The sequence below is a fragment of the Parasteatoda tepidariorum genome, chromosome 4 (genome assembly GCF_043381705.1).
Source record: "Parasteatoda tepidariorum isolate YZ-2023 chromosome 4, CAS_Ptep_4.0, whole genome shotgun sequence".
NCBI lineage: Eukaryota > Metazoa > Arthropoda > Arachnida > Araneae > Theridiidae > Parasteatoda > Parasteatoda tepidariorum.
The window spans coordinates 80237092-80256867 of NC_092207.1; the positions used below are offsets into that span (position 1 = coordinate 80237092).

General features: G+C 29.0%; 1 protein-coding gene across 1 annotated transcript; it reads right to left on the bottom strand.

The window, feature by feature from the left end:
* Positions 1–2508: 2508 nt before the first annotated feature.
* LOC107437886 (protein FAM114A2) lies at positions 2509–18510 on the bottom strand. The gene is made up of 12 exons (XM_016050021.4): positions 17710–18510; positions 16135–16219; positions 15269–15361; positions 14060–14163; positions 12236–12370; positions 11388–11649; positions 9573–9661; positions 7638–7709; positions 4766–4905; positions 4612–4684; positions 2888–2959; positions 2509–2675 (listed from the first exon to the last, which is right to left on the bottom strand). Exons 1-12 carry the CDS (start codon positions 18307–18309, stop codon positions 2586–2588), a joined length of 1815 nt encoding a protein of 604 aa, XP_015905507.2. The 5' UTR covers positions 18310–18510; the 3' UTR covers positions 2509–2585.
* Between the last annotated feature and the right edge of the window lie 1266 nt (positions 18511–19776).

Below are 19776 nucleotides of genomic sequence, written 5' to 3' on the forward strand. Positions count from 1 at the left end.
GATAATTACAGAATTTTAATTTACCTATTAAAAGGAATGGATTTTTCTTAGTAAATAACATAATAATTACAATCGATACACGTGCATCATATTGTGAGGCCGTTACATCATGAGAGTACAAAAATACCATAAATATTTACATACATGGGCAAATCTATACTCGAACAAAATTTAAGAAACATAATTGCATAGAATATTGCAACTTGATTTTTTTAATGTTAATTTATGTAAAAGTGCTGTTTAATTTAATAAATCTAAGATTATTATTATTAAATAAAAATTTAAGTATGGTTCCGGTCTGCCATTTTTGATAAATAACACATACCCAGATAAATGCAAAACCATATGTTATATCTCGAAAATAAACCATTTAAGGGGACTAACGTGTCACAAAAAGAAATATGTGATTGATAAATTTATTGTTCCCTTTGAAAGAAATTTGCAAAGTTACGATTGCTCCCTTTTAAAATAAATGAATGTATGCTAGACTTCATGCCTTTGTATTGTAGTATTCTATTGATTATACTGTGGAACATTTTTTTTTTCTTTCCTTTCTGTTGCATGAGATTTTTGAATGAATCCTAGATATTTTCGTATCGCTGTTTCAAAATCTGCTATCTGTTTCTCTACAAAGTATAATTTAATAATGGAGGATTTTTTATTATTTACTTAGTATTGAGTGGTGTTCCCTATTCATTGCTGCTTAGGGAGTGCTCGGTAGAAGGCAATAATATATTTTAGTTTATGATGCGATGAGTTAAGATTATGTGTTATTTTCAAATGAGAAGACAAGTGTATAAGTATGCATGTAAACCTATTAGTTCTTTATAAACTTGTACATTCAGACAAAAAAAAATTAACTAAAAATATCATTTTTAAAAAATATTCGTAGCTTTCCGAACAAAACTAGTTTCAGATTCAAAATCCCCGCATACGAATTAGGGAAGATCAAGTACTTGTATTAATGCAATGAAAAATTACTCCCCAGTGTTATCAATCGGAAGCAGCTCATTACATTAACCGTTTAATCAAGACTACCTAGGATAAGAATCTCGGGGGCTTTTACTCTTCTTTCATTAAAAAGATGTGTTATATTTAACGTTTGGTAACATTAAAAAAAAGTTGTTTTGTTGTCTTCTGCCACTTGTCAATGCCGACAAACATATTTTAAGGCAAAGGGGTAAGCTTTTTCTTGTTTTCCAGTGACACCATCTATGGCGCATCAAAGCCTGTTTTACAGAGAGGAGACATTCACACACCATCCATCGGCAGATCGTAATTTTAACCTTTACCAGAGCATAATCAATCTCCAATTCAGTACCCCCATAGGTATTGATTTGTTATGGGAACTTTGAAAGACCGTCGTCATTCTGTACACGAAGAGTCTTCTCCCAGCAAGGATCTAACTCACGACCTCTGACATGGGTTTAACACTCTACCGACCAGGCTATCCCGGCCGAAAAGTTTCTTTTAACTTGAGTTAAATCAGTTGAGTCATTGACAATGGAACTGGAAAAATTTTCGACTCTTATATACATATAAATTTTAATGGGTGTAGCAGAAAACAGTCGCTATATTGGAATGAATAGTTCTAATGGATATTAAAATAATACAAGGTCCGTCTATTAATTTCCAGGACTCGTGGAATAACTCAGAAGAAAATAAAATTAAACACATAGCCATTTAATATTATTTGAAGTAATCCCCATCAGCCGAAATGCACGTCTGTGCTCGGCTGTACAAATTTCGGAAAGAAGTTTTAAAGTTCTCTTTTGGAATGCTCTTTAATAGTGACGTTACAGTCTTCTTGATGGCTTCGACATCTTGAAATCTTGTCCCCTTCAGCGAATTTTTCAGCTGAGGAAACAATCTGCAGTTGCTAGGTCTGGAGAGTATGGTGGATGCTGCATCTCAACAACACCATGCTGGGCTAAGAATCTCCTCACAGGCAACGCAATGTGTGGAAGCAAACTTTTTCAGTTGCTTCCGGCGTGCGTAATGACTGCGGCCGACCTGTGTGAGGATCATCTTCCATGCTGCCCCGAAAGCTTTTAAACCATTCAAAAGTTCTTGAGCTACATAATGCTTCCTCGCCGTAAGCTTGTTTTAGCAATTTGTAGATTTCCGCAGCTCTCTTGCCCAATTTGAAGCAACATTTAATGTTTATTCTTGCTCCATTTTCACTCCGACAACAAGAATTTAAGAGCTACATTTTAATGCGCCTTTCCATGAGAACCACTTACTTCAGTATGGTGCCGATTGCACTGCACATGCGCAAGAAAACACTCTTCAATATGCAATCATTAGCGCCATCTTCCGGCTTTTCGTTCTCCTACAGTTACGTCAGTCCTGGAAATTAATAGCCGGACCTTGAATAACTTTTATTGAATGGCAAAAAAAATTTGTGTTTTTTTTTTAAGACTTAATACAAACCCTTATCTGTAATATAATTTCTTTGAAAAGAACGAAAATGTTAAGATCAATTAATAAAGATAACAGAATAATAAATTAATTCAATACAAAATTTTATTCAGAACAAATAGAAATTTGATTTACAATTTAATTACATTTGTTTTATCACTAAATTATTCCTCTATACTTTCCAACAAACAAACTTGAAGAACAGGTACAAGCATTAGGAAGGCATCTTGTATGTATTTATTACTATTAGAAGCCTGTAAAATAAATTTTTGAAAGATTAACTGAAAGAAAAACCTATTTTTTTTTAAAACCTTAAGACATTCAATTAAAGATATTTTCAAAGACTACAGTATAACTTTTAGACTACATAAGGATTTTTAGACTACAAACTAAATAAACAATTTGTGATTGAAATAAATTATCGAACATTAATAATGGCCAAGGTATGACCATGTTATAAACTCACCTCAACATATAGATTAGTCACCATTGCTGTGATGTTCAAACCTTGGTTATTCATGAAATTTGGAAAATGATCCTATTAAAAAAAAAAGAATATAATAAGTTAAATTTTATTTTAAAATAAAGTACATATCACATGATATTTTGGTAAATTTGAAAAAATTAACTTTAAGTACAAAAATTCCTCTTCCATAAATGTTTTATTTAAAGATTCAACCAACTAAAATATTGTTCATGCTTACTTTCAATCATAAAATTCTTAAAAATTAAGTCTTTTTAAAATATCAGTTGCATTAACTAACTTATACACCTTACTTTAACCCTCTTGCGACGCAAAGCGCGCTTACCGCTGAGGCCGGAGGGTTTTTCAATGTTAAGCCTAATTCCATGAAATTACCGAAATATCAGCGCGTTGTTCAATATTGTTCTGTAGAGTATTTAAGTGACATATGCTTTAGATATATTTCTATGGATACTTTATTTACTTAAGTTATTTCTTGTTTAAATGTATATTTTACACATTTTATTTTCATTATAGTGTCACTATCACTACTATCCGAATCTGTTTCAGAATCAATATCTGAAATATTTTGCATAATTTCCTCTATTTCCAGCTCAGTCAAAATTTTTCGACGCTTCGACATTCTAACGGTAAAAAGAAGAAAAAAATTCTAGCCTACAAGATCTAATTATCCACTGAAAACTAATCCGAAAATCGAAAGTAGCGAGAGAGAAAAAAACTCCCTTACTTACTGTAAATAAATATCACGTGCTAATTTAAAGAGCCCTCATAAAACATTCCCCCCCCCTCCACTCCTTCTCCTAAAAACCACGTGACTGTACTTTCATCTTGAGTAGAAGGTCAAATCTACATGTATCTGAAACCATATGGACATACAATGCCATCTTTTGGAAGAAATCTCATTTTTTAAAACGTTCCGAAACGCTGGCACAAATAAGTGACGGTCGGGGGTGAACGAGAAAACTCTCTGACACGCGGGTGTGTCGGTCGGGAAGTGAGCGCGTTTCTTGCTGGCACATATATGTGACAGTCGGCTCGAAAGGGTATTTTTTTCATTTTTTTAAAAGCTTGACTTAAGACAAATGCTTATTACATTAAAAAAAAAAAAATTATAAAGTTTTTTTTTTCTTTTTTTTTAATTTTAAGGATACATCTCATAAACAAATAAGAATATAGTTTTGATGATCAAAATACAAAGAGGAAATATTTTGGAAAGTGTTTTTATCTTTAAAATATAAGTTATGTGAAAAAAAAAGTAACAATTGTATATTACTAGTTAAAAGCAATCCAGCTTTATTTTCAATTTTTACTGAATTATATTTATTAATTTTGAAAAGAAAAATAGCATACTGCTTTGAAAAATTATACTAAAATTGACAGCAAACATTGCTATAGGAATATTTCATTAAAATGATGAAAAGATACAAAAATTAATCCTAAACAAATCGAGATGACAGGTAATTTTGAGTTTAATTTAAAAGACTTGCATGCAAAATAGGTTGGGTTTAAAAGTTTTTGTATTATCTACTGACTAATTACAAAAATGTAATACTATTTTAAAAGCCTTTTCTCCATTCAATCAATCTTCTTTCTTCAAAACAAAAAGTTTATTAAAAAAAATTTAAAACTATTTTTATTACAACTTTATATTATTTTAATTTGTTTCATTTAACTAAGATTTAATTGAAATAAAATTTACTACTTACCCCTGAAGAATCTAAGCATTTATGATACTTGCTAGAGAGGTTATTAACTTCAATACCCATGACCGTAGTTAATCTATAAACAAAATTTTAATTATATGGGGAGGAATTGCAATCACTCTTTCACAAAGAAAAGAATTTTAAATCAAATTCATACCCTGTAAGATTAGTAGCACACTGTTCTAAATCAGGAGACAAATTCTTTTGAACTAATATAAGTTCAGCAACTTTATGAAATGTTTCAATGCAACGAGCAGTGAATTCTGCTAGACTGCAAATAGAAGATCGGTAGATCTCCTACATAAAAAAAAAAAAAAACATTGAAATGGACAATTTTTTAAAAATAATTTATACATTAAAAAGTGAAATTGAGTGATTTGTCTAGATAACAGAACAGAAATATTTCTAATGTTACCAACGGTTAATTAAAAAAAAGTATTCCCAATACAACCGATTGCCAGACAGACAAGGGGGTCATGGAAGTTAAGGCTCTTCTATTTTAAGACCAAAAGCACAATAGCAATGTAGTTAACATTGCACACTTACACTTCTTCAACAAGCTGATACCCATTGATATAAACAAGGTATCTGCACACCTGGAAAGTCATGAATTTCGGTATTGAACAAGATTTGTCATGAAATGCAATGATTTTAACTATTTTTATGGAATTTACCCCCACCCCCCAATTTCATGGTGTACCGAATATCTGAATTTGTAACAAAATCCCCACTCACAGTCATATTTTATTAAAATATAAAATTATGGTGTTCTTTTCAAAAAATGAAAGAAAAAACCTCATTTCTAGAGCGAATTATCTTTTAAACTTCTCTGACTTCAGAATTTTATTTATTTTTCATTTTATCAATTTAAAATTCTAGCTGAAGCAAGCCAGTCGTTGGCAATTTTTTTTTATTCCCAAATGAGAACAGAAAAATCAGTGTTTCTTTCCTTTCTGATAAACAAGTAGAATATAATTCTGCAGGAAAAAATAATAATTTGCTTTTGTATTTTTTTCGGCTATGTTATTGCTTTAACTCTCTCTTTACTCAGTTTTTTAAATTTAAAATCTATTATTATGAAGATGCAGAGTATAACAGTTTTAGTTATACCTATCATTTCAATTCATGTTATTATAATGCTTTTTTAAATTTATTGTTGTGTTTTTGTCGGAGAAAATAGGTAGTAACTTCAGTAAGTCATGAAAAATTCATGGAAGGTCATGAATTTGAAAATCTAAAATGTAGCAGATACCCTGTATAAACCTGGGTGGGCTTTGAGGCACGACATACTGTTAAATACTTGCTTTGTATAAATAGAGTTAAAGTTTTGATGAGTTTAGTGATTTGTGAATCTCGTCAAAACAGTCACAGCTCACTTTCGCACCTGAGTAAGTGGTCTACTACTGGTGGTGCAACTAGCACTTCTACCTTGCTTTCGTTGAAGTTACTCTCACAGAAACATGACGTCCACTTGCAATGAATTCTGTCTCATGTGAACATACATGGTAATCTCGGATTTGTTAAAAATTATGAATGTAGGGATCATATAATAATTACTTTTGACAATATTTAATTTCAATACTTATTGAGTTTTCATTTCAAAATTATTTTTTAAAAAATTTCAATTGTTTCATAAAAAGAAATACTGAATTAAGTAAATAATTTAATAGGGACCATTCACTAATTTACATGTAATATAAATTTATTAAGCCTTCTGCGTTTAATTCTTTACATATCTTTATAAATTCAGTATGATCAATAATATTAATCTTGTCAACGTTTTGTTGAATAAACTTTTATATGTCACTTTTAATAAAATCTAAAAATACACCAGATAACTTTTTAAAATAATAGCTTGATTAATTATAATTAGGAATTAAAATTATTCTTTTTTACATAATCAAATAAGGCAATTTTAAAAAAATAAAATGAGCAACTCAATATTGAATATATTTAAAATTCTGGTTAAGTTGTGTTTATGGTGGCTAATATAAGCAAGAAAAGAGTTATTTGTCGAGAACTAATTATTTTATAATGATCATACAAAATTTTTAACAATGTTTATGTGTGTATATACATATATAAATGAAGAACTTTCAACAAAAGGAAGAAAAAAATTTATTAGAGTGTATATCCCAATAATGTTTTTTTTAATTTTATATATATATAAAAAAGTGCTGAAAAGGTGCTTATCTTTTGTTGAAAAGTTTGGTTATTGCCCTTGAAAGGGTTATATTTAATTATAAGAAAAAGACAAACTAATGAGTAAAATTTTGGATTAAAGTTGTTAGTATAAAAGGAAGCCCACTAGTAAAAAATTATCTTGGTTCTATGGCTTGGAGGTAATAGATTTATGAACAAGCTATTGCGAGTTTCATATTTTAGCAACCAATCAGATTAACATTTACATATGATTTTAGTAACTAGTGGCACTTGTCTTATATTGGTGAGTTGAGAAATTGTTTAATTCATTTATTTATAATTATGAAATCTTTCCCTTCTGTAGTGTTTTTAATATCTTTATTATCTTTGGTGCTATTTTAACAGATAGATCGCACTAAATATACAAGAATCAAATTATAAATACTCCTGTATTTAAGTACATCAATGATGTAAATTCTTTATACACTGATATTAATCTTTGATACTATGTTTGTTTTTCTCCTTTTTTTCTATATTTTCATGCATGCAATAATACTAGCTTTTACCACGTTTGTTAAAAAACTGAATTGTCAAAGGTAATGTCTAGTTTTAACTTTCTACAGCAATGTCCAATCTTGTAAACATTACAACTCTGGTCAATAGTCTATTTACTAAGCACTATTTTCTCATTGAATAACATTGAAAAAAATTAAATTCATTGCAGCAAAGCAATCAACTTTAAGTTCAGAAAAACGACAGAACATATTTTAACTACTTATTTTAATCAGCAAAACAGTTATGATAAACAATATAATAATCAGTATTTTTTACATGTAATTTAAATACTTAATTCTAAAATGAATAAATACAGAAATAAAATGACTTACATCTGGATCAATGTATGGTTCTTCCGATACATTCTCAAACTTTGAAAGAGTTTCACAAAGTTGCCTTTGTGTCTGTAATAATAAAGAAAACATGTTTTTACAACTAAATAATAATCTTTCTGATAACATACCCTAGTTAAATAACAAAAAGACAGCTTTAATATACATCCAAAGAAGAGTAGAGGTAGAGGCACCAATTTGTTTGGAAGCATATGTTAGTTTGAAATGAAAAAGCCTGTTTCTAATGATACTGCCACCTTGTAAAAATTAAAAGACAAAAAAAATTCTCCCTTTTTTTAGAGTATTTACGATTGAAATGGGTTAAAGGTGGCGCAGAGTAGAACTCTTTACCTATGGCAACACTTCACATGTTTTCACCATTAGCATGTGGATAGTCATATGAGAATGAAGTACATTAGTTTCTGTCTTGATTTTCAAATAGATTAAAAACTTTAAAGTTAAGAAACTATATGGAACTGAAAACTGCATTAAACATAGTTCTTAAAAAATCATCCTGGAAATTTTAGGATAATATTTTTGACAATTATATATGAAAAAATATTATGGAATGGGAAAATATCATAGTACATTCCCATACAACTGAGAAGAGAAAGCGAGGGAAGAGCCTTCTCCTCAGATGGCGTATCTGAGAGTTTCATTTGGGAATCATAAATAAAACTTACTTTTAGTGTAATTTATATCTCATTAAAATATTTTTTTCTTATAAATTATAAAATGAATCCTTCATAATAATGAGAAGTTACTCTCTGTTATCAAATCTTAAAACAAAAGATTTAACTACTTAAAAACTTTGTAACTATACTTATAATTCTTCATTATATAAATAATTATTATAAATAAATGAAGTTTTATCTCACATCCAAATAGGTTCAGATATTTTTTAATCCAGCGTTCTTCAGCAGTGATTCTTGTCTTTAAATTTGTTCTCACTTAACAAATTAATAAAAAAAATTATGAAGTTATAGTACATAAGCAGTCTAAAATCTTAGATTAAAATATTTATGATAAATTTTCTTGAGTAAGCTGTATATAAATAGAAAAGAATTTTCTTCGAATAAGGGTACCATTTTGCTAATTTAAATCTTTGTAATAATTGTTACTATTCTTTTCCCCCGAAATATTATATGTATAGAGAAAAGCAAAAGACAATTTTTCTTAATTTTATAAAATTTTGTTCTTATTTAAAATGATAAATAAATTCTAAAACGTTTTAGAGTTTATATATTAACCTCGCAGGTATCAATGCTAAACAAATTAATGATTAACAATATAAAAAGAAAGATTTACTTCATATACAGAGGAAAGTCCCACTATATATTAAGTAAAGGCAAGTTCGGAAAATAGATTTTTCTGGATACAAACATTAAAACATCCTTATTCAATTAAAAAATAACAAATAGATGATAATTAACATCAATTTCAATCAACACGTGGTTTGTGCTATTTTTGCAGTTTTTGTCACAGATTTCCATACGGTTCATAAAATCTCGATATTTTAATATGCCATTATAACATATTGCAAATTCTGAATCAGGCATTTTAACAAGTAATCATCAATTAGCGACAATTCCACAGCGAATCCGTGTGGTTTTGACAATCGTTTTTGGGTAGTTATTAAAATGGATTTTAACATGGTTTTTAAAATAATGTTTTAATAGGATATTTCGTTTGGTAAATTTTGGATCGTGCTTTATGCACTCAATGATACAGCATAGATAGTTGCAATATCCTATCTTTCATTAAAAAAATTACAATTTATGGATGTATTTTAGTGTTATGCCATGAACTCAGGCATACTAATCTTCCATTGTATATTTATTCTCATACATAATAAACACAGAGGATAAAAGGGCACACGTTGCATGCCAAAAATAACTTGTTTTAATATATTGCCATTATTATTAGATAACTCACCTTTATTATATTATCCACATTTAAAGGTAAACTTAGTTCTAGTACATGTTTTTTAAACACTGACTCAAAATCCTCAAATCCCTCACACTCTGAAAAAAATTTAAATTAATGAATATTGCATATTTAAAAAATATGTTGCATGAACAACACTATTGTTTAAAAATAGCAATACGTGAATTTTATAGAAAAAGACCTTTTTTAAGCCTAATACATTTTTTGGCTTAAAAATCCTTAATTTTACGAAATATTTTTGATCCCCAAAATTTTGTAACCTAATTTCTGAAGAATTCAAAATGCTTTTCTCGAACAATTTTATGAATGACTTTTCCTGAAACCCAAATAAGAAAAGATTACCATATTATTTGGTAAGAAATTGCTTGAATTCCATTATTAAAGAAGTAGATGTGCAAACAGATAATTAGAAAGAATTAGAAATATTAAAAGAGGTTAAGGCATTTTGAGATATATCAGATGGCAAACAGAAGAATTTATTTAAAACGTAATCATATTCACATTGTTTGAAATAAACCTTTAAATAAATACATGTCATACAACTTTTAAAACAACAGAAGTTATTATTTTAACTGAAGTTAAAAAATATTCAATTTTCATTATCCCCATAATTTTAGTACCTCCCTTTCCCCTCCAAATGTATTATATTGAGGTTCGACTATAAAAGTTAATTATAAAAAAAGCTGAAATTTTACATAAAACAATGTATCATTATTTTTTAAAATTGTTGTCTCAATGTGTAATTGTTTGATGCTTAAGCTTTAATTTTAAAAACTTTGATCCAAAACTGTATTCATCATTTAATAAATTAGAATTTTATATTCATTACAATTATATATTGACTCATATAAAAGATTGAGGAAATTCTAAATATCTGTTAATTATCCTTAAACATAAACCTTTATTAAATAATAAGTTTGTATGCATTATATTTTTTTTTAAAAAGTGATCATTGATAAACGATAATAAGATATCCAAATGTTCACCTTAATAATGAAAATAATTATAAAATTGTTAAAAGTAAGCATACATTTTTAAATGAATATTTAATTGCAGTTTAAAATAACAAATATTTGACAATTAAAAAACTCTCTAAACCATTCTGATAGAAAATTTCACTCACAATTGTATCTTCATACCTGAAACAAAGGTTTAATAAGTTATGCCACGCCATATAAATATAGCAGTGGTGTAGTGGAGGGGGTACACATAACAGCATATTCTGAATGGTGTTTCAATAAAATCCCAATTTTTTCATTAATTTTAGTTTTTTATTGATTAAAAATTTGATCATAACTGTAATTTTTTATGAACAGTAAAAATGTTCTTAAAAAAAAATTTAAAAAATCAAAGTTCTGTATGCAGTATCATTTTTTGCTGATGCTATTGGCATATAGATATATTTAAAATGAAATACCAAAGTTAGTCAAAATGGATCCATATTTTCAATTGCCTTTTTCCATCCCAGATATTTTAATTTAATTATAATTCAGAGAAATTTAAATCAAATACAAATAGAAACAAACGTTTCTATAATGTTAATACCAGTTATTTAAAAAAAATCACCAATTTATTATTTCTCTACTGAAAATTATGTCACTTTAATGCTAATAATTAGATAAAGTTTATCAATGTTATTTCTAAATATATTTTTTAAACTCACAGCTCTCATAAAAAAATATTTTTTAAGCCCTTAAAAAGCAATAACACTCAGAGACAGAATTGTTAGAAATATTCATATGATAGTGAGAAATATAAATCATGATAATTTTGCTAGATGTTAAAGATAAAGTAACTACATACCCGAAGGATCATCTAGACCAGGTATATTTTCACAAATGGACTTAATTTCCTCTATTCTTTTTTTAACTTCTTCTTTTCTTGAGTGTCTCATGAGCAGCCTCTGAAATTTTGCTTGAGTTTGTTTTGAAAGCATTTCCAATGCCTCAAGATGAACTAATCCCTGTTGGTCATCAAATATTTGACTATAATGAATCACATCAATATCTGATGCACAATTATTCTCACTCTCTTTATCAGCTTTCTCCTTAGCTTCTCTCAGAATCTGTAAAGAGGGAAAAAATTACTACATGATTGGGTTTTTTTTTTCAAAAATGATCTTTACAGTAAAAAAAAAACTTAAAATGATAATTTTAACATGAAAAACAACATTATACAGATGTGAAGAGAAAACTGCAACATTATACAAATGTTTTTAAATTTTCGACTTATCAGTGATTTGTCTGCATTGAGTGTGCTGTGCAGATAACAAGAAGGAAGCAAAGTAACTGGTATGATGCATATTGATCTCTTCATCTCTGTCTCAAAGCGCCACTATTTTTACAGATACTATACTACTTCTTTTTAATAGATGGTAAAAGAAAAAAAAATTTAAAAAAGGATAAAGTTTAATGTATTTTGATGGATAAAAAATGTCCGGAAATTAGACACTTCCCGAAAACGGGCATATGGAGATAAAACATTGTATTGTATGTATATGTAGATAGATATTTCTCACTTTAAATGCCAAATAGGAATCAGATGACATCAATCAAAAAGTGATATCAAAGTTACAATAATAACTAGATTAATTTTTTCTAGTAATAGTTTTAAAGCAAATAGACAAAGCGACACAAATTATTCTAAAATACCTGAGAAAGATTAACACGTTCTGTGAATAAAGTACGCTTGCTCCTCAATCCTGGGTCCCCTTCAGTCAAAATATCCATTGTTTTTTTGCCGATTAACTCCAAAGTATCTAAACCTCCCATTAAGACTTTAGAGCCCTAGAAACACAGACATTTTATCAAAATTGGTACATAACACAAACAAAATTTTAATCACAATTAACTTGATGCAATGATTTTATATATTTCCAAATTAAAAAAAACGTATCATTTACTAGTAGCCCATAGTAAAATGTTATAGAAAGAAATACAGTATCAGATCTATATAATGCAATTCAATAAACAGCACTTCTTCACAAACTGCTTTGACTTTACAATCTCTAAAGCAAATCAAAATTGATAAATTTGTTAGATTTTAACTCTAATACTCTTGATTACTTTTTTCCTGTAAATAATGGAACATTCCTATATCAGGGACATGAAAACCAACATTTAAATGCGAACAAATTTACTTATATTTTGCTAAATACAATCTGAAACAAAATTTGCAAAAATGAAAAATTTACATTATTTTAATTGGAAAAAAAAAGCTGACACTTCTATGTTTCTCTTTTTCTTTAAAGTAATTCGAACAATTTCAAGACATCTGAAGTATGCAATCTTCTTCATCACCACAATTTCAGCTATTGAAATTGCCTTTGAATCACAAATCATACAACTAACGATAAACAAGCTTAAAGCTTCTACATGTTTATTTTTCCTTTTTGTTGGATATTAGAAGTAGTGCAAGACTCCAACTCATTAGTATTTAAAAGAAATAGCATAAGTGAACGTGTTTGCCAATAAATTCTAATCGACGACTATGGGCAAATGATTCTTATTACGGTCGAATAGCATAACGAAATGCCATGATTGTTTTGCATTAGTGATATAAGAAATGAAAGGGGTGCAAGCTGAAAAGATGCTAAAAGCAGAAAATCCTTATTCTTGAATGATATTAAATCTAAGTTCTGCTGAACTTAAGTGTATATATATTTTAAAACTAATTATAGTTAAGATTTATTTTAAAACATTAATATTGATCTGTTTCAGATATCTGTTGTTACGCTTAGTAGATAAGGTTGATGACATGAAATTATCTATATAACATAATATTATACATATTGCAAAGCCTCTGTTTCACAGTTCGCATTACTATATATTTTCTGCATACTTTTTTCTTATTGCATACACTTCGAATGTTTATTTGTCAAATGCCAGTTACATTAGCCGTTAGGCCATTAAACTTCTTGCTTGCCAATAGCGTTGAAATATACAAGAAAAATCTGTCAGTACTTCACACTCGTCCAAATGTTCTGCCATCATTGGCCATCCACTATCACATAAAACACACAAAGGTGTATCAGCTATATGCGAATGTAACAGATGAATGTTTTGCATGATGTTTTAGAAGTATTGTACTGCAAATGACACATACATTATTCCATAAAGAGACAAAACCTAGACCCAACATCATGGAATTGAAAATTACATTTGAAATTAATTGAAACAAAATTTGAAAATCTTCTTAAATACGTGGAACCTGTAAAAGTGACCACCTGGGTAAAGTGAGAATCTGAGTAAGGTGACCATTTTCTGCAAGTTTTATTTAAAAAGTCCTTTTTAAAGACTCTTCATAAAGTGACCACCTCTATATAGTGACCATTTGACTTGGTCCCGAGGGTGGTCAATTTAGACAGGTTCCACTATCATAATATAGCAATTAAGAAAACTCCAAAAGAGAGAAAAAGATTCATTGGGCATTTGAACAAATCCATAAAATAAAAATTACAAAACATTTTGACTTACTGTGTTTTCTATTGCTTTAGTCCAAGCAGATACATCAGGTAGTATTCCAAGACCTTCATCTTCTTCTTGAACCTCAGTTTTTTCAGCAGTGCCATCACTAGATTCTAGTAAAACGAATTGCATAGATAATCCATAGAATTACATAGAAACATATGTAGAACACTGTGTTTGACAACTAAAAAAATTGTAACAAAAAAGCTAACATGAAACTGTTATTAAAAATGTGCCGTAGGGAAAACTGACAAATATTTCAAAAAGGTACTAGTAATCAAAAACTATCACTTTTGAATTATAATAGCAATCTTGTAATCAAGCTTCTGAGAGCTATAAAACAAGTTTAAAGAGATAGTGTCCAACATTCAGATAATTAGACTGTTTGCAAAAAAATAAAAAACTCACAATTATAAAAACATGAGATAGAAAGTTTAAGGCCAAATATAGAGACATTTTTTATTATAAATGCGTAAAAGACCCAAATGCTTCAATTTTAAGCAATTTTTCACAATTGCTTAAAATTTGTTTTTAAAACTGATGTTACAGAAAAATTGATTTAATTAAATATACAAACTAATATTTAAATTAACAGATGCTTACACACAACAATGGTCTTACACCTGCTTTTTAAATATAATAATTTTTGCCAGTACAATTGCAAAATTCGCAGAACTATTTTTTTTTTCAATTGCTTTAAAATTTATTTTTAAACAATATGTACTTGGTACAAAATGGTTCATTTCCTAATCAAGTTTAGAATTTTTAATTAAAAAAATATTTTTTCTTCCAATCAAAATTATAAGCATATTAACTGATAACAAGTAAATATAATTTAAGAAACAGATATCTTCATATTTTTACTTGATCTCTAGAATTTTATTTTTGTAATTCAAACAGCAGTAAAAATAAAACAAAAAAAGTTATAAGGATAGGAAAAGAAAGCAGCTTTAACCCTCTGATTCCGATCGAGTCCTAGAATTTGTGTCCCTTCATTACNACCCCAAAAAAACAAGACCGTCACGAAACGACACTTGCCGTAGTTTGCTTGTAAATGTCTTTTCATGACGCTTCGGATGCAAGGGGTTAAAACATGTATATTTTTAATATTTATCATACTATAAAATCCTTCATTTTCAATGTTTGTTTCTTGTGTTTAAATATTGTCTTAAAGCATTTCGCACAGTTTAACATAAACGGAATGTTAAATTGGGGTACCTCTTTTTTCCCTTAAAACAGATGCCAGGTCTTCTGGAGATGGAGCTCCTAAAGTACTCTCAACAGTTTCAAGAACAGTACCAATTCCTTGAGCTTAAAAAGAAAAAGTTAGCAGTTATAATCAGAAAAAATAAATTGTAGTTTGGTTTCTTAAAAAATTAAATACAAAGATGGCCAAACTGTGGTGCATAATGTGCTAAATTTTATGCATTGGATCGATGATTATAATTGGCTAGTTCAGAGGTCGCAAACTACAAAGCTTTTTTGATGCAAAGTTGCAGCTCTCCAGTTCCATACAATAAAGTAATAATTCATTATTAAAACCCTTATAAAATAAGAAAATATATTTTTAAATAAATGATTTCTCAATAGCTTCTATATTCGTAATCGTTAATTACAAACTACTGCGCTTAACATGACCGTAATGAGATAAATTGGACCTCCTGTTCTTTTCTTAGAGATCAGACTCTGTGACCATGTTTCAGCCAATTGTATTTTATATTCCTCTCACCCAAATAGCCACCACCTGGACTCTAGATGTGTAGAAGGTCAGTTATACTTGGATAGCACGGTCACCATTAAACTGCATGGGTTAATTTAATCGCTGGCGGTTTTCGTCAACAAGTACAATCTAAACTCTTGATTGACAGTTATAATCGTCAATTTTGATGACACAAAAATCTTGAAAAACTGATGCACATGCATAGCAAATCTTAGCCTTTTTTCTTCCAGATTTTCATGTAACCATAACTCTACTGATTCAGGACATTGGATAAAAAAGTTTATTACATAAAAACTAAATAGCTCTACCCTCTCATCTACCTCAGTCAACCTTGTATAATAAAAAGAATGTAACAGTTACTTACAAACTTGATTAGAAAACGAGGACACAGATGAAGCTGCAGAAGATAATAAACTAGTACCCCAGCCACCAAAACCCCAAGATGATGTCTGGAAAATACAATAAATATTTATGAAAGTTATGCATCTTATAGCAATTAAAAACAGTGAATATATGATAAGTTTATTGGACAATTTAATAAATTAGTTGAAAAATAACTTTGCATATTAATGCACAAAGTTAGAATAATAAAACTAAACACTTCAAACGAAGGTCTCGTATGACTTATATCATGAAATGTGAATAGCTAGAGATGATAAATTAACTATAACTATACGAGTCTAAATTATACTATTAAAATGCACAAGTTTACATTGGAGAAGCTATTAGAATATAATAATAAAAATTTAAAAGTATTTAACTAGTTCATTAACAAAGACTTCAGAATACTAGTTAACAAATTATTAACTTAACATGACCAATTGGTTTGGTAAATTTTTTGGGAACTATTAATACTGAAACTATAAATTTCACAGATGATTATGTTTATACAATTTTGTTCCAATCCAATGTTAAAAAAAAAAAAAATTTATATCATATGATAAATAATTAATAAAGTACAACATTTCTATCAAACTTCACAATTGAAGTTTTTAAATTTGTTGGAGAAAATTTCCGCAAATGTTTTGGTGATAATCTGGCATCAGCACATAAAAATTTAAAAAATAATGATAACCTGCACACATGATCAGGCAAATTCAAATCATACAATCAACTTTTTAAATATTTTTAATTAGATTCACGTAAGTAGAAGCTTTTTTTGATAGCAAGCCACAAAAACTAAAAAATTTCATGTTAGAAACAAACATAAGAGAAGTAAAACTGTAATTGTAAAAATTTTAAGTGTATTTATATCCTTGCTAAAAGTTACATGTATACAAAGAGCAACAGGTAAATTTTGCGTGAAACTACATTTGTCTGCAAGATCTGAAACTCATGGCCACAAACAAAGCTTGAAAAATAAAATGGATATATTAAGGTCATACTTGCACTAAAAACAATAAGTAATTGAAATAGCAAGATGACTGGTAAATTTTAAAAAAAATAAATAAATAGCTAATATAATGGTATTTTTTCATTGGTAGAAAAAAAAGACTTCATATATTTTTTAATAATATTTAAAACCGTTTAAGGAGCAAGTCACAGACACAAGAACGGTTGGTCAGTAAAGAACCAGCAGGTTATATGATGTGCATCCCAGATTAAACCTATTTTAAACAAAAAACCGAGTAGTTTCCCAGAGCACATTTCAATTGACACAAACAGGGGATATTTTGGTATCAGTTCCTGTTTGCACCAATTGCAATTATGAAGAAGCTATATAGATTTTAAACTTCAAATAATTTTTACAAAAATATAGAGAAGTTTGCTTTAGGGTGGCTATGAGTTATATCTTTTGAATTGGTCCTCTTACAACAATTTTCTTTCCTCATGAGCCACTGACCAGAAATCACCATAACTTGATGCTTATTTTGGAACAGGTACCAATACAGAAATCTTCCCTGTGAACAGGTATCAGAATGGAAACCGATGTTTTTACCTTTCCTTTATCAACAGCAGGGGGAATGTTGTATTGAGCATCACTGTTACTTTTGTCATTAGAGTTTGCTTTATCTTCCGAAGAGTCTTTTGAGAGTTGATTTTTCTTCTCTTCAGAAGGCCCTTCAAACAGCTCGCCTCCTCTCTTTTCTACAGAAGATTCTCTTGAATACTGACTTTTCTTTTCTACAGAAGATTCTTTTGAGAATTGGCTTTTCTGTTGCCTTTTCTTTTCCAGTCTTAAAGGTACGCGTTGCTTCTCATGTTTTACTTTAATTTCCTCGGGGAACTTTAATTCGGAACTTGTTACAGATGCATCTGCTCCAACTCGGGGTTCATCTTTTTCTTTCCCCGTACTTGGTTCACTATGAAAAACTTCAGAGGAGTCAGTATTATCAGGTTCGCTCTGTGATGAAGGAAGTTTACTAGTTACATCTGTCGTTGAAGAGTCAACTTTTGGTGCATTTTTTCCAGCTGCAATTTCACCAGAGATTTTGTCAAAACCTTTACTAGTTTCAGATATCTTTTCTTTTTCGCTTATATCGTGTTCAGTCGTGTCTTCATCAGCACTTTCATAATCTAAATCGCTGTCGCTAGACATTTTTAATTACATTAATTAGTTTATTTTTATGCAAGTAAAAACGCAATAGGAAAATATTATTTTCTGAATAAATTTTTTATTTTATTTTCACTTTAACTCCATGATTTTGAAGAAAGAAAAACCATTGCATCAGAAGTAGGAAGTAAACACGTCGCAAAGAAAACAAAACAAAAACATATGAAATGACGTACAAATGTTGCCACCTGAAAATAACAGAAAAATCTAAAACTGAAAAAAACTTTAAACGGCGTTCTTTTATATAACGTCATAGATCTGAGATCTTGCTAATTGTGGTTGGTGATTTCACATATGGCGATTGCGGCGCTGACATTTAGCGCTATTTTTTGAAGCTCTGTCTCTAGGAAAAATGAAAATTTTAAAAAAAAACTATAATTTAAGTGCCCCACACTTGAACGAATGCGATTATTTTAAACTATGTAAAAATAATCTTGCCAGGAAGAATTATCTGGCCTTTTGACAAATGACAAATATTTTAAAAATCATTAAGCTTTTTTTAAAAATCACTAATTTTGCGACATTTTTTCACCTGGATGAAAATTATCAATATCGTATGTGTATTTTCAGTTTTTGCTATTCTTTATAAGACCGGGTAATGCAGTACTGGAATAAATTTCAAAATATTGAAAAATTAGACCTTAAGCGTTTTTTATATTCACAAAACTATGGCTTTTCTCCATATTGACGTTTTGGCCATTTTCAAAATAAGCGTTGACAGTACTGGCTTTAGAAAGGCTACACTTGACCTAATAGCCATGAGTAATAATTGAAAACTCACAGCTGTTATAGAAATAGCATATTATTTGAGAAAAAGCATAGTTTCATATGACGAGAAAATGACGAATATGATGTTCAACAAACTTTTTTTCGGGAGGTTTTTTTTTTTTTTGTTAAATATTTTGTAAAAATAATTTCCGAGAATTGCCTCTATGTGTGCCTTTAAAAATAGTCCTTTTTTTGTGAAAATGTGTGACAGTAAATATAAAATCTACAAGAAAAAAATTAAGTTTCCAGAAAGTTTAAAGTTTTCTACTCCATTGAAAAAAAATTGAGTCTTAAATACATAACACCCCCTCTCTTATTAATAACGCCAGTGGTTATTGGCCCATTCTTTGAAGCTTCTCTTCTACCTCGGGTCCGTACCAACAATGGAAATTTAGTGGTCCAATAGCACCACCTAGGCATTCATTTAGTGGTCCAAAAAATGTATATGGTATTCAAACTTGAGAAAAATCAAACTTTACAATTACATATGGTACACACCAAAAATTTTAACTAATAAGATTCATTTAGCCCATAATGATCGAAAATTGATGGTGTAAAAAAGCTAAAATAATATTAGTAAATATATTCAACATAACGATTAAAACGCTGAGATTAAATAAATAAGCATATGAAGAAAACAGAGAATGTAAGAACTAACAAAATATTATACTAAAAATTCATTAT